Below are 13,598 nucleotides of genomic sequence, written 5' to 3'. Positions count from 1 at the left end.
AGGATCCTGGCTAGAAGAACAGGAAATTCCGTGTTTAAATACTGACATATTTGCCCGTGCCCCAGCCCAGCAGTGATCCTCCTAGTTGCTACTCATTTATTGTATTGAATTGTCCATACTGTGTGCTTTTGCAGCAAATAGAGGGACAGAAGTTAAATACTCTTAGATATGTTCTCCTGTATGAAAGGAATTAACTTCCCAGTATAGCTAAAAGTTATCAGTCCTTACTCTTGGTATTTATATTGCTTTATAATTTATAACATCCTGCTAATTTTTTTCTTACAGAAATACATTTTCGGGAAATGGCCTCTAAATCTTGGCTGAATTTTTTAACCTTCCTTTGTGGATCAGCAATCGGATTTGTTTTATGTTCTCAGCTACTTAGTATTTTGTTGGGAGAACAGAGGGATCTCCAGCCTAATATTCTTCATAATGATCCTCATGCTAGGCATTCATATGATAATGAACAGAATCATCTAGAAGGACAGATGAACTTTGATGCAGATGCTAGCCAACATAAAGGTATGGCTTACTTTATTAAGGAGTAAAGAGAAACCATATTTTTCAATCTGTTTAAGTGTTGAGAGAATTGGAAAAAGTTATTTATATGAATTTTATTATATCACTATATCTTTTTATGAAAATGAACTTAATTCTAGATATTAAATGACAGTTCTTGGTTTGCCTCAGGAGAAGGAAATTGCTAAAACCCAGATTTATTTAGGGTGTAAGATATTAACTTTGAATTTATTTTTAAATAGAAATAGTTCAGAAACCATAATTTGGGGAAAGGCAAGACTTTCAAGTTAGATTTGTTTCTAAAATTTTTAATTTTGTTACCATGGTTCATATCTGTGTTTGCTATCATCTTGTTTTAATCTTGGTTTTTGCTTAGTCTTGTTTTCCTAGAAAAGCTCAAGAGGTATATATAAATCTCAATTTATACTTTATCAGTAGCTAACGTAACTAATCTTGTTTTGAGAGGCATAAAAAATTAGGGAAGTAGAAAACTAGGAATGTTTTATATATAATGACTTCATTTTCTCCTGGTCTTCTACCTCTATCCAGATGTTCTGAATTATGTCCTCTATGTGCCCCTTAAATGTTGGTTTTCTCCAAGTTTCTGTCCTTTGGCTCTTTCTTTGCCTGTGTGATGTCATCAATCCCCATAATTTTAGTTTCCATCTGTTCCTTGCTGGCTTTACCTTAGCCTAGTTCCAGACACTACGAGAAGACATTCAGAATTCAAAGATCTCTGCAAATTGTGATTTATTTGACAGAAAAGAATACAGCAGCTTGAAAAACCATTGGAATTTTGGAATGCAAGGGTCCCCCATTAAGGGTTTTTTCTCTTATCTTTTTGGCAGTAAATTGCTTCTTTCCTATCTCTCAAGCTGAGGTTGAGGGCGAGGTATCACATCCTTGTTGAGTTTCATGAACTAGCAAATACATGCATACTATTACAAAGTGTGTCGTGTGTGTGAATGTTTATATGACAGTGATTCAGCTCTGAGCAGCCATGTTCTTATCACAGAGCAGTTTAATCATTGTGCACTTGATCTGTATCATTGCTCTAGGTCTTCAGCTGATCAGTTGGAGCCAGGCTTCTCTACTCCTGGTAGGCTGTACTAGATCGGCCTCACTGCAGGCACATATATTAGGATCTACTTGTCCTACTTGATGGTCCACAGAATGTGGGGTGTGCTAGAGGTCTGTTTCTCTCAGACTTAACATGTGTAAATCACACTCCTTTTCCTTTACAATCCTAAAATTCGCTCTTCCTCCTATTTTTATATAGCTCATTACTTTCTGCCTAAGCCAGAAACTATGAAGTCATGGTAGGTGCTTTCCTTTGCTTACCAATCAATCCTGTTTCTCATAAATTCTAACAGTCTGCTTCTTTACCGTTTTTTAGGTTACTTCTCTCAATCTGTAGCATGCTTGCCCTAGTTCAGGCCGTATATCCATGTACCTGCTCTCAAGCAAACTTCACCATGCCTTTTGTCCTTTCTTCTGGTGAGCTTCATTTAAAGACCTAATTTTTGCATCATCTCTTATTTTTCCTGATATTGCTTTATATCCCCTTCTTCTCTATTCTAGCCAACTTCCCATTCCACTGTTCTGTAGTGTTTATAAGGCATTGCTTTATTTTACCCTCAGCACATTGAAAGCTTCATACATACCTCTATTATAGCATTTCTAGTATATGGCAAGTATTGGTTTGCATGCCAGGCTCCCATGCTAGAATGAATTCTTCTGCAGCAGGACATGTGTCTTATTCATCTTTTTATCTCCTGTACCAGCACATGCCTACTACAGAGTAATGAATGAATTAATAATTGAAAGAGTGAGAAAGACTATCTACCAGGATCCAGCAGTAGGGAGAAGGATGTCTTGCTCTAAGTGAAACATATTGGGGATTGCTGCTTCCACCACTTTCCCCACCATCCAGGATTTGGTATATGTGTACAGCTAAGAGATTGGGCTCCTCAAGTATATGAAATGTGAATGCTCTCTGACTGAAAAGAGGGTAATTTTCTCTGTTTTTGGATTGTGAATTCTTGATATTCAGAGGGGCATGAGAATACTTTCATGCCCTGCCCAGTCTTTCCTTCTACTCCCTCTCCATCAGTTAACTAGAAATTTATGCCTCCAGTTGTTAATTTCTCGCAGGGCTGAGCTTTTGTAACTCACTGGTTGACCTTAACTTTAAGGATGTTTCCTCAGGATTCTGCCTAGAGCAGTGCTACACAAAGTGAGGTTTTGCAGACTCATACTGATCCACAACTAAATAAGAATTAAAATCAGGATTAAATAGTTAGAAACCTTTATGGTTATTTGACAATAATTTTGAATAAATCTAGAAATAAAAACTCTGGGCTTGTATTTTATATTTATTTTTTAAATTTTATTTTATTAGTAATGCATTTTTAGCATATTTACAGAAGTATAGGTCTCTAACTATTGGAAATAAAAATTGATCCTTCACCAAACACTGATCTGGAATATCATGGTTGGATTCTTCCTCTAGAGCAGTGTTACTCAAAAGGTAGCCTTGGCCTGACAGCCTGTGAATTGTTTGTTACCTGTCTGCATCCTAATAAGGATGTTGCGCCAGGCTCAGTTTAGTAACTCAGTTAAGCTCACTGCTGAGTTAAGTGGACGTTTTGATAGGTTGTAGTAAAACTTCCTCTATGAAAGAAGTAACATGTTGCTTTATATTCTGGCATAAGCTCCCTATTTCTTTGCAAACTAGTGCTTTGGAAAACACTGCTCTAGACAATCTTGGAAATACTACCTCTACCTGTTCTTCTGTTTCTCACTGTTAATTTGCATTTTGGAATGAGGTATGTTACTGTAAGAAGTAATCTCTGCTTTGCATTAACTCCTCTTCTTCGAACAGGGGTAGTCATGAAAGCATTTTTAAAACCACCTCAGGGTACTTGTCGAAATTCTTAACACTAGACTCTTGTGGACTCCAAAATGAACTGCTGTTTCATTAGTTTGTCTTTCCTGCCCTTCAGAAGCTTATTCACAACAGTGAGAAATTCCTGTCAATGTTCTGTTTCTTTCAGCTAAATCACTAATGGTAAAGAGGTATATGGGGTGGGGGGGGTGGATCTTTGAAATTGTTTAAGAAAATGTCTTCTTTGGTATAATTTATTTGGATTTTACAACTATGTAAATTAACTTTAAACATTTTCTGTTTAATAGATGAGAACACTGACATCGCCGAAAACCTCTATCAGAAGGTTAAAATTCTTTGCTGGGTAATGACAGGGCCTCAAAATCTAGAGAAAAAGGCTAAACACGTCAAAGCTACATGGGCCCAGCGTTGTAATAAAGTGTTATTTATGAGTTCAGAAGAAAATAAAGACTTCCCTGCTGTGGGATTAAAAACCAGAGAAGGCAGAGACCAACTATACTGGAAAACAATTAAAGCTTTTCAGTATGTTCATGATCATTATTTAGAAGATGCTGATTGGTTTATGAAAGCAGATGATGATACATATGTTATATTAGATAACTTGAGATGGCTTCTCTCAAAATACAACCCTGAAGAACCCATTTACTTTGGGAGAAGATTTAAGCCCTATGTAAAGCAGGGCTACATGAGTGGAGGAGCAGGATATGTACTGAGCAAAGAAGCCTTGAAGAGATTTGTTGATGCATTTAAAACAGACAAATGTACGCATAGTTCCTCCATCGAAGATTTAGCACTGGGGAGATGCATGGAAATTATAAATGTAGAAGCAGGAGATTCCAGAGATACCACTGGAAAAGAAACTTTTCATCCCTTTGTACCAGAACACCATTTAATTAAGGGTTATCTGCCTAGAACCTTTTGGTACTGGAATTATAACTATTATCCTCCTGTAGAGGTAAGTTTAGAAATTTTATTACTGTATAAATACTTAGACTGACTTTTGTTTACTTTAAAAAGAACCATAATGCGTATGTTTCTTTAGTATCAATAACTAAGAATCTACCTTAGTCTTTTTATATCGAATGGCAGTATAACAGAGTAGATGAGAACAAAGGTGTCAGCAGTGATAATTCAACAAATATTCGTACTAGTGTATGCCAGGCACTAAGAATATAGCAGTAAATATGGCCAAGTTCCAGTTCTTATGAACCTTACATTCTGGATGAGGAGACATACAATAAACAGGCAGACAAGTCAAGTTATAATATGATTTTAGATAGTGGCAAGTGCCCTGAAGAACAGTAAAACCAGGTAAGAGGATGGAGAGTGACCCAGAGTGGAATGGGGTACTGTAGTTTAGGCAATTAAGGAAGACTTCTCTAAAGGGTAACTTTTGAACAGAAACCTGAGTGAGGTTAGAAAGCAGGCTACGGAAAGATCTGGGTAAAGAGCCTTCACGTCTTTAGGAACAACGCATGAAAAGACTTTGAGGTTCAGAAAAACCTGCGTTCAAATCCTGCTGTCCCACCTAATAGCTGAATGACCTTGGATGGACAGAATTTGCCTAACTCCTGAGCCTAAGTTTCCTCATTTGTAAGATGGATCTGATGTACCTGTCTCATTCAGTGGTAGTTACGGTGTAGGACTATGTCTATCACACAGTGAGCACCTAATAAGTCCTAGATCTCACTTGACACCTTAGCTTACATTCTTGAGAATTTTATCTAAAATACATTATTTTACTAAATATTTCAGATGTATAGCTAAATATTTGAGAAGGATATACTATTTTGTACCCAACAACCAACTTTACCAAATATTAATCTTTTGTCACATTTGCTTCAGATTTTTTTTTTTAAAGAAAAAGATATAGAACTAGGTGAGGCCTATGTACCCTCCTCAGTCTAGTTCTCTTACCTCCTTCCTCAGAGTTAACCACTATCATGAATTTAGTACTTAAAATAACCATGCGTGTTTTTATATTTTTCCTACATGTTTATGAATCCATAAATAATGTATAGGATATTGTTTTGCAGGTCTTTAAATAAGTGGAATTATACCTCATGTATACTTGAACATATGCCTTTTTCACACATTGAAATTTGTCAACATTAATGTATGTATCTGCTTCATTCATTTAGACTGCTGTGTCATAATCTAATATATGAATATACTGTAACTTACCTATTCTTCAGCCGATGTATATTTAGTAGGCTGTTGCCAGTTTTTCACTATATGAGCATTGCAGCAGTGAATGACTGGAGACCGGGAGTCATGAAACCTAGCTTTTAGACTCAGTTCTCTTGTTAATATGTCTCAAGGCAAGTCGCTAGTGCTCTTCGCCTTCTTGTCTCTGGCCCTAAAGTACAAATAACACACTTTGTGCTACCTTTCTCTTCTTCACGAGCCAGTGTTTTTAGACCATCATCTAGAACAGTGGTTCTCAACCGGGGGCTTTTTTGCTTCCCAGAGGACATTTGGCAAAATCTGGAGACCTTTTTGCTTGTTAACTTAGCAGTTGCTACTGGCACCTAATGGATAGAAACCCACGAGACCGTAAACCCACTAGGTGCTAAACATTCCACAATGCACAGGACAGCCCTCACAACAAAGATTAGCCCAAAATGTCAACAGCACTGTGTTTTCAAAACCTTGACCGAGAATATCTGACCCAAGCTTTAAGCTATCAGCTTTAAAAAGGAAAACTTGAAGCAAATCACTGCAGTTTCAGCTCTCAACCACCAGTGTGTTCTTGTTACTTACACAGAAATTATAGCTAATCCTTACGGCAGTCCTGCATTTAAGAGGGGACAAAACTGGGGCTCGGGAAAATCAAGTAACTGGTCTATCCTGCTAGGTAGCCTAGGCAGTATTGCAAATCCACTCTGGTTCTAAAAGCTTGTGTTATTTCCATCATGAGCACCCCTCTCTGATTAATGGGATATGTGCCCCCAAAAGGAGGGTAGGGGATATGTTAGAATAAATATTCTTTTGTTGGGATAAATTCCACTTGAATAAACATTTTAAAACACAGTTTTATGTAATGAGGTTGTTTGAAACAGTATGCTAGCATCTTATTGCTATTAGAGATGTAAGAATTTCCTAAACTATAAAACATATGTATTCCCAAGTGTGCTTTTGATAGTCTATTTATGTTTTGGTTTTAGTGAGGTACTACTTTGGATGCTTCTTTAGTGTAAACTCTTCTTAAACCATTCCAAGATTACTTGACCTCTTCCCTTCTTAATTCTGTACCCCTTCCCATACAAAAATATACCCAAACTCAAAAACATTACAAATGCATAATAACAAATACACCTAATGCATGTAAGATTTTACTGAGAGTATCTGATATTGAGTACACATAACAGTAACAGCAAAGGGACATCATAATTGTCATTATTTTGTAACCAGTAAAATATCCTACTTTCTCTTTAAGAGTACTGCCCACAGTTCCCACCTACAAATAGGGTATACCCAACAATATGCTTTATATTAACAAAATAAATATTTCTATAGTACATATTTTATTTAAATTGTACTAGCTTTTTAAATGGATGGAAAATTTTATGTTCCTTCTATAATAATTTGTGAGTTGTATTGAAGACTGTAAAATGGGCTTGGAAGTTCCAAAATTGACCCAACCTTCTGATATTGTCTCTTCTCTCTCAGGAGGTTCTATATAAACCCAAAGTGAAATCAGACTTCTATTATTACTCATCATTTAAATCGTCTTCTAAGGGAGTTACTGTTTTCAAAGCCATCCTGAGTCTCATACATACACTTCCTCTCTCTAGTAATCACTAAAAATACAGTGTAGAAAGTTTTTTTCTAGAGGTTAGGATGTGAGATATTCTAGTTGATCAAAGAGTTATGTTCTTAAGCTGGTTGTTCAGAACTTTGTGTGCAGTTCCCTTCTCATACCACCTTCTCACTTCCCTAGAAGTAAGTCTATTCCTAGGAATAAAGTCTGTACCCTAGGAATAAAGTCTATTCTCTAGGACTACATACAGTCTATTCCCTAGCAGTAGATTTTTCACCAGAAAATTTGCAATCAGTCTTAATACAGTGGATTTAAAATAAGTGGATTTTAAAATATTTTAAAACCCTCTACTTGTGAAATTGCCTTTTCGTAGGTCAGAAATGATCAAATATGGTTTATTATATTAATTCTTCAGTTTTATTTGCATTAACTCTAATCCATTTGAAACTTACTGATATATGGTTGATGTAGAGAACTCTTGATTTTTCCAAATTGTTAACTAATTATTCCAGTACCATTTATTAACTGAATCTTGCTTTCATTACTGATTTAAAAATACCTCCTTTATTATCATTCACTATAGCATTGCTTATGGTAGGATCGGTATCTGAGATTTCAGTTCTGTTCTATTTGGTTTTGGCTCAGTACCATATTGTTTTGAACCTTGTAGCTTTACAAAAATTTTAAGTTATTAAGAGTGTGTCTTCCTCTTCTTTATTTCTCCCTCTCTTTTAAATTGTTTTGGCAACTCTCATGTCTTTATTCTTGTGTATAAACTTATTAATTTAGGAACAGTGGACATCTTTGTCCAGGATTTTTTAAGTTCCTTTTAGGTCCCTTAGTAAAGTTTTATACTTTTCTTCAGGTAAATCTTTATTTCTTAAGTATCTCCCTAGGTTTTTAGTATTTTTGTTACTCTTCTACTTGGGCTCTTTTCTTAAAACTTTTTAACTAGTATATACATGAAAGCTGGTTTTTTGTTTTTTTTTTTTTAAAGCATCTTTACAATCTGGCTCTGTTCTTGGATTTTTTATTTCTGATGATTTTTCACTCTACTCTCGAGTTTTTGGGGTATCCATAATCATATGCAAAGAACTAGGTATTTCGTTTCTAATAATTTTAGCTGTTTTTTTATAGCCTTTTATTGCTTATAAAGCTTAATAATAACAGTATCCTGGCCATCCAGTAAAAAAACAGCGCAATAGAGTATAACATAATTAATGCAGTAAATCTTATCAAAAATATTATTGCAATATTTCAGAGTTATATAAAATTGCTTCCAGAGAGGATCAGTAATTTAATATTAACCGCTCTTATTCTAGTCTTTAGTTTACTATGCACTGGCCACTATAGTAGCCACTAACCACATATGACTATTGAGTGTTTGAAGTATGGCTATCAAAATTTAGATGTACTCAGGTATAAAAGTCATACTTGATTTCAAGGACTTAGCACAAATAAAAAGAATGATTTCATCAATAATTTAAAAAATATTGATCACCTATTGAATATTAAGAAAATAATATAGATTTATTCAGTTAAAATATATTCAAATTAATTTCACCTATTTTTACTTTTTAAGTATGGCTATTGCATTGTGTGGCTCACATATATCTACTGGACAGAGCTGGTTTGATAATCACAAGTTGACTTACCTGTTTACTTTTCATATTTGTTCCTATTCTTAAATTCCCTAAAGATGTAAAAAGTAGGCACCAGATAATTTTCCAGCATCTACATAGTGGTCCAAGAAACCCACATATCCAGTGTTTGTTTCAAAGGAAAGGTCAGAGAAAATACAGTGGACAATTTCTTCATGATTTTTACTGCACTGTAAGCTACATACTTCCAAACATGAATTATTAAATGTTCAATTTAATAGGTCAATATGAATCTTCTCTGGGAACTTGCCAGACTGTTTTTCTCCCTGGGTCCCTGCAAAGACATTAGAGACTTAAGTTTTCTTGGAGTCATCTGAGTGAACCAGTCTCCAGATACCAATTCGGACCCCCAGATGACCTTGTGACTATTAAGTCTGGGACCAGTTTTTTAAATTTCTGTTTTCTTTATTTTCTTGCTTTTTCATTCCTCTTTGTATGTTTGTTGCATTTTTGTTATTTTGTTTTTGTCTTGTTTTATTTAAATCTGCTCTCATGCCAACTCTATTAGAAATCTATGAGAATTATATAACTGAACAAAAGTTTAACTTTGACCTACTTACTGAGGGCCACCTGAACTTGATTATTCTGTCAGTAGTAGCTAACATTTATTGAGCATTTACTATAGGTAAAGTGTAGTACCAAGCGTGTGACACACGTTGTCTCCTTTAAGTAAGCATCTTTTGAACATGCGGAAATTGAAGCTTATAGAGATTAAGTAACTTGCCCAAGATTATATACTAGTAGGCAAAATTTAGACTAAAACCTAGGTGTGACTCAGCACTTCCTCTCTTAAATACTATACTGTTTGGGTTGATGTGTCGATGAAGTATTAGGTTGCAGACACATACTGGGCAAGGCTTTGTAGTCATTGAATGTTCCAAAGGTGTCTTTCTGAGGCTGAGCCAAGCAAAACTTCATAGTGAGAAAGTTATGAAGAGAAAGCAAAACTTGGAGAAATAGAGCTTTATCCTTTGTATAGTTGACCCTTTTATTTGAAGAGGTCTCAAGCGTTTTCTTTTTTTGCTAATCCATAGGGCATGAGAGAATATTGTTTCAGTTAGATATACTTCAGCAACTTCATGTTTGATTTTAAATCATTGGGAACTCTGAAAACTCTTGGTTTCTTTCACAGGTCTAATAAATTATGTGCCTCTGCTTTACTTTGCCAGCCTTAATGCTTGGATTCTGTTAAAATTAGTGTTTCCTTTATCAGTATTTGAATATTGTATGTTAACAATGTGCTATTTATTAATAATGCCTGTTTCCACTACTTTTTGTAGGGTCCTGGTTGCTGTTCTGATCTTGCAGTTTCTTTTCACTATGTTGATCCTACAACTATGTATGAGTTAGAATACCTCGTTTATCATCTTCGTCCATATGGTTATTTATACAGATATCAACCTGCCTTACCTGAGAAGATGCTAAAGGAAATAAGTCAAACATACAAAAATGAAGATACAAAAGTAAATCAGGAGCCCTTGAAAGAAAAACATAAATGAACAGAGGTAAAATGTCTAGCATTGCACTGAAGAAGAACTTCTCCATTTCTGATATAGAACACTGGAATCCCAGTGAGGAATTCTTTCTAAGTGAACATTCCATATTAGAAATTTTTCATATGAATGACTGTAAACTGAAGCTTTAAGTGAGCTGTGAAGTCTGTTGAAATGTGTTTTGATACAGTAATATATATACATATATGAAAAACTTGTGTTTTTAAAATGGTGGCCAGGCAGAGGAACTAGAAGAGATTTTGTTGCCTGTTCCTGACCACATGTATTATTTTCACTGAGAAACTAAAACAGTTAAATTTGCTAAAACTACACTGCACCATTGTTAGTACCCCACACATGATGCTACACAGATCTGCCTTAAAGAAAATTTAGAAGGAAATATTGTTGCTCCGTGTTGTTTGTAAACTCAAAACATGAGTTTATATTTGCAGTATGATATAAATGAACCAACCCCCCACACACACACACACATGCAACTTTTGTCTAATGAAAATTTTGCTGTGACTATTTATAATTGGCCGTATTTCTTCCAGAATAAGGTAGAATAAGAATGGCACTTGACCTAAAGTGCATTAATAAAACCACATTTTGAAATTATCATGGGCCTTGACTGTATTATATACTTGGTTCTAATTAATAGCTAATCTTTTACTGAGTCCCCGTTGTCTCTTTCCTAAACATGTTTAACCATTCTTGAATGCCATTCTCAACTATTAATATTTATTTACTGAAAGTGTTAATAGCATTCTGTAAACATGCATTTTTAGATATTTTATTCCCAAATTTACCCATTGTTAATTATGGGTAACTAATAAATAGTAAATGTAATGCTATTTGGGGATGCTTTTCTTATATTAGTGCCACTCTCAGGAATCACTAAGTAACATTTTTAACTGATTATTTAAAACTGTCCCAACTACATAATTATAGTTCCTTTCATTCTCATCCTGTTGAGAGATGAGAACTTGTTTGTGCCTTTCATAACTTGTTTAAAGCAGAGTTTTGAGATTCATTTTCAGGCTCTGAGGTGGCTGTTAGTTACACTGGCAAAATAATTTGTGAGATTTTGACCAGAGTTAATTAAAAACATTAAAAAATGCAGAGTGCTTAAACAAATTGAAATATGTCAGATATTAAAAGACCAAATACTTAGTTTACGAATAACAGCCTGAATTTTGATGCTGACTTATTTGGGGATGATTGTTTTGCCAATGGACAGTTGTAAGAGAGCTCAGTCTTTTTTTTTTTTTTTTTCCAACTTTATTGGAGTATAATTGCTGCACAATGGTGTATTAGTTTCTGCTTTATAACAAAGTGAATCAGTTATACATATACATCTGTTCCCATATCCCTTCCCTGAGAGCTCAGTCTTGATGACATCAAAAACACATTCATAAATGTTTCATTCTAATTTTAGTGACCCTCTATTTAAAGAATTTCTGGAAGGAAAGGAAATTTAAAATTTTTGTTGTCTTTAGCAATATCATCTGAGTGTATCATAACAGAATACTTTACAGACTTTCCATAAGATTATCTTAAACATTACAAATAATTTACATTTCTCTTATATTTTATCATTATGCTAATTTTATGTGGCTGTCATGCCATTGATTCTGCTGCTTAGCTAAATAGTTTATATTTATTGTGCCAAAACATGTCAAAACTATGACCTCTTTCAGTTGTATATTTGAGAGGATGTTCATCTTAGTGGCTAATTATGGATTACTCTGTCAACATAGTGAAAACCTATACCAGTTTTCACCAATTGAATTGTTTTTTGTTATTTTCATGATGATATCATCTGCCAAAATTTCAAGGCGTTCATTCTATTCTTTGAACAACTCTTTACCTTGGTGTGGATAGGAATTTATTTGCAGTCCGTACATGCTACTTTTCTGTACTAGAAGTATAAATGGTTTACCATGAACATCCGAAAACCTTAAAATTGATTCATAGGAAATCAACATTGTGATGAATCCTGGGGTCTGAAGTCAGACTGCCTGGGTTTAAATTCTTGCTCCATCACTAGTTTTGTAACCTTGAGCAATTTACTTAATCTCTCTGTGCCTCAATTCCCTCATCTGTAAACTAGGGACAATAATACTACCTACCTCATAGGATTTTTATGAGGATTAAATGAGTGAAAATGTGTATGGCTTTTAAAAACACTGTTTGGCCCAGAGTATGGAGTGCTAAGTATAAAGTTTTCTTATTATTCTTTACCTTGGAGTGTAAATATTTGTTTTAAATGAATGAGAAATCTGCTTTAATCAAATCAGGTAATAAAGGAAATATCTCATATATTTCTTATAATAAGTAATAGCTAGTTTTTATTTGATGCCTACTGTATGGCAGGTAACGTGCTTAGATACTCTGTGTTCATCCTCACAAATTGGGGGTTATTCCCATATTATAGATGAGAAAACTGAGGCTCAGAAAACTAAAGTCATTTTCCACTGTCAGAAAGCTACTAAGTAACAGAGCTAGGATTTATACTCGAAGCCTGTGTGTTCTTTGCCCCTTGTTAGCCTTGAGGTTAATCATTAGCGTTATTTCCATTTTTACTTGATGGCATGTGACATCTGATACATTGGCCAGCAGTAGTCAAATTAACCAGCCAAATTGTCATAGTGGTTTTTAAATTGTGCTTATTATACTCTTGCCTGAGGGCTTGTTAAAACGGAGATTTCAAGACCCCAATTCCAGAAATGTTGATTCTATCATGGGACCCAGGAGTATGCATTCTTACCAGATACCCTTGGGTTCTTACCAGATAAGAACTTATCTGGTTCTTACCAGATACCCTTGGGTAGAGAACCTTGGGTTCTCTACCAGTGTGTGGTCCCAACCAGCAGTATCAGCCTCACCTGGAAACTTGTTGGTAATGCATCCTCTCCTGGGTCTCACCCCAGGCCTACTGAATCAGGAACTCTAGGGGGTAGAGGCTAGCAATTATGTTTAAACAAGCCCTCCAGGTGAGTCTTATTCAGCATTCCCCTAAAACCTGGTGATTCTGATGCAAATCATCCTTGGAACACGCTGAGGATTACTTGCCCCATAAGTAAGGTTATCTTTCAAAAATTTAGATAAAGCATGTTTTAAATGAGTGTAGTTCAGCATCACACTATATTAAATGTAAAAGACTAAAGATAATTTAAAGGGTCAGTGGATCATTCATTTTGGCAAAATTCTTTAGCTGCTTCAGAGTTACTAATATCAGGGCCCACAGTAAA

The 13,598-nt window shown here is 35.0% G+C and overlaps 1 protein-coding gene across 1 annotated transcript; it reads left to right on the top strand.

Annotated features, from left to right (window-relative positions):
- Window positions 1-290: 290 nt before the first annotated feature.
- On the top strand, window positions 291-10,350 carry C1GALT1 (core 1 synthase, glycoprotein-N-acetylgalactosamine 3-beta-galactosyltransferase 1; the record flags this gene model as incomplete). Its single annotated transcript, XM_079711584.1, has 3 exons — window positions 291-522; window positions 3,715-4,382; window positions 10,132-10,350. Exons 1-3 carry the CDS (start codon window positions 303-305, stop codon window positions 10,348-10,350), a joined length of 1,107 nt encoding a protein of 368 aa, XP_079567710.1. The 5' UTR covers window positions 291-302.
- Window positions 10,351-13,598: the final 3,248 nt, after the last annotated feature.

This window comes from Hyperoodon ampullatus (genome assembly GCF_949752795.1).
Source record: "Hyperoodon ampullatus genome assembly, chromosome: 9".
Lineage (NCBI taxonomy): Eukaryota > Metazoa > Chordata > Mammalia > Artiodactyla > Ziphiidae > Hyperoodon > Hyperoodon ampullatus.
The sequence above is the reverse complement of the archived record's forward strand: the minus strand, read 5'-3'. Positions and strand labels throughout refer to the sequence as shown.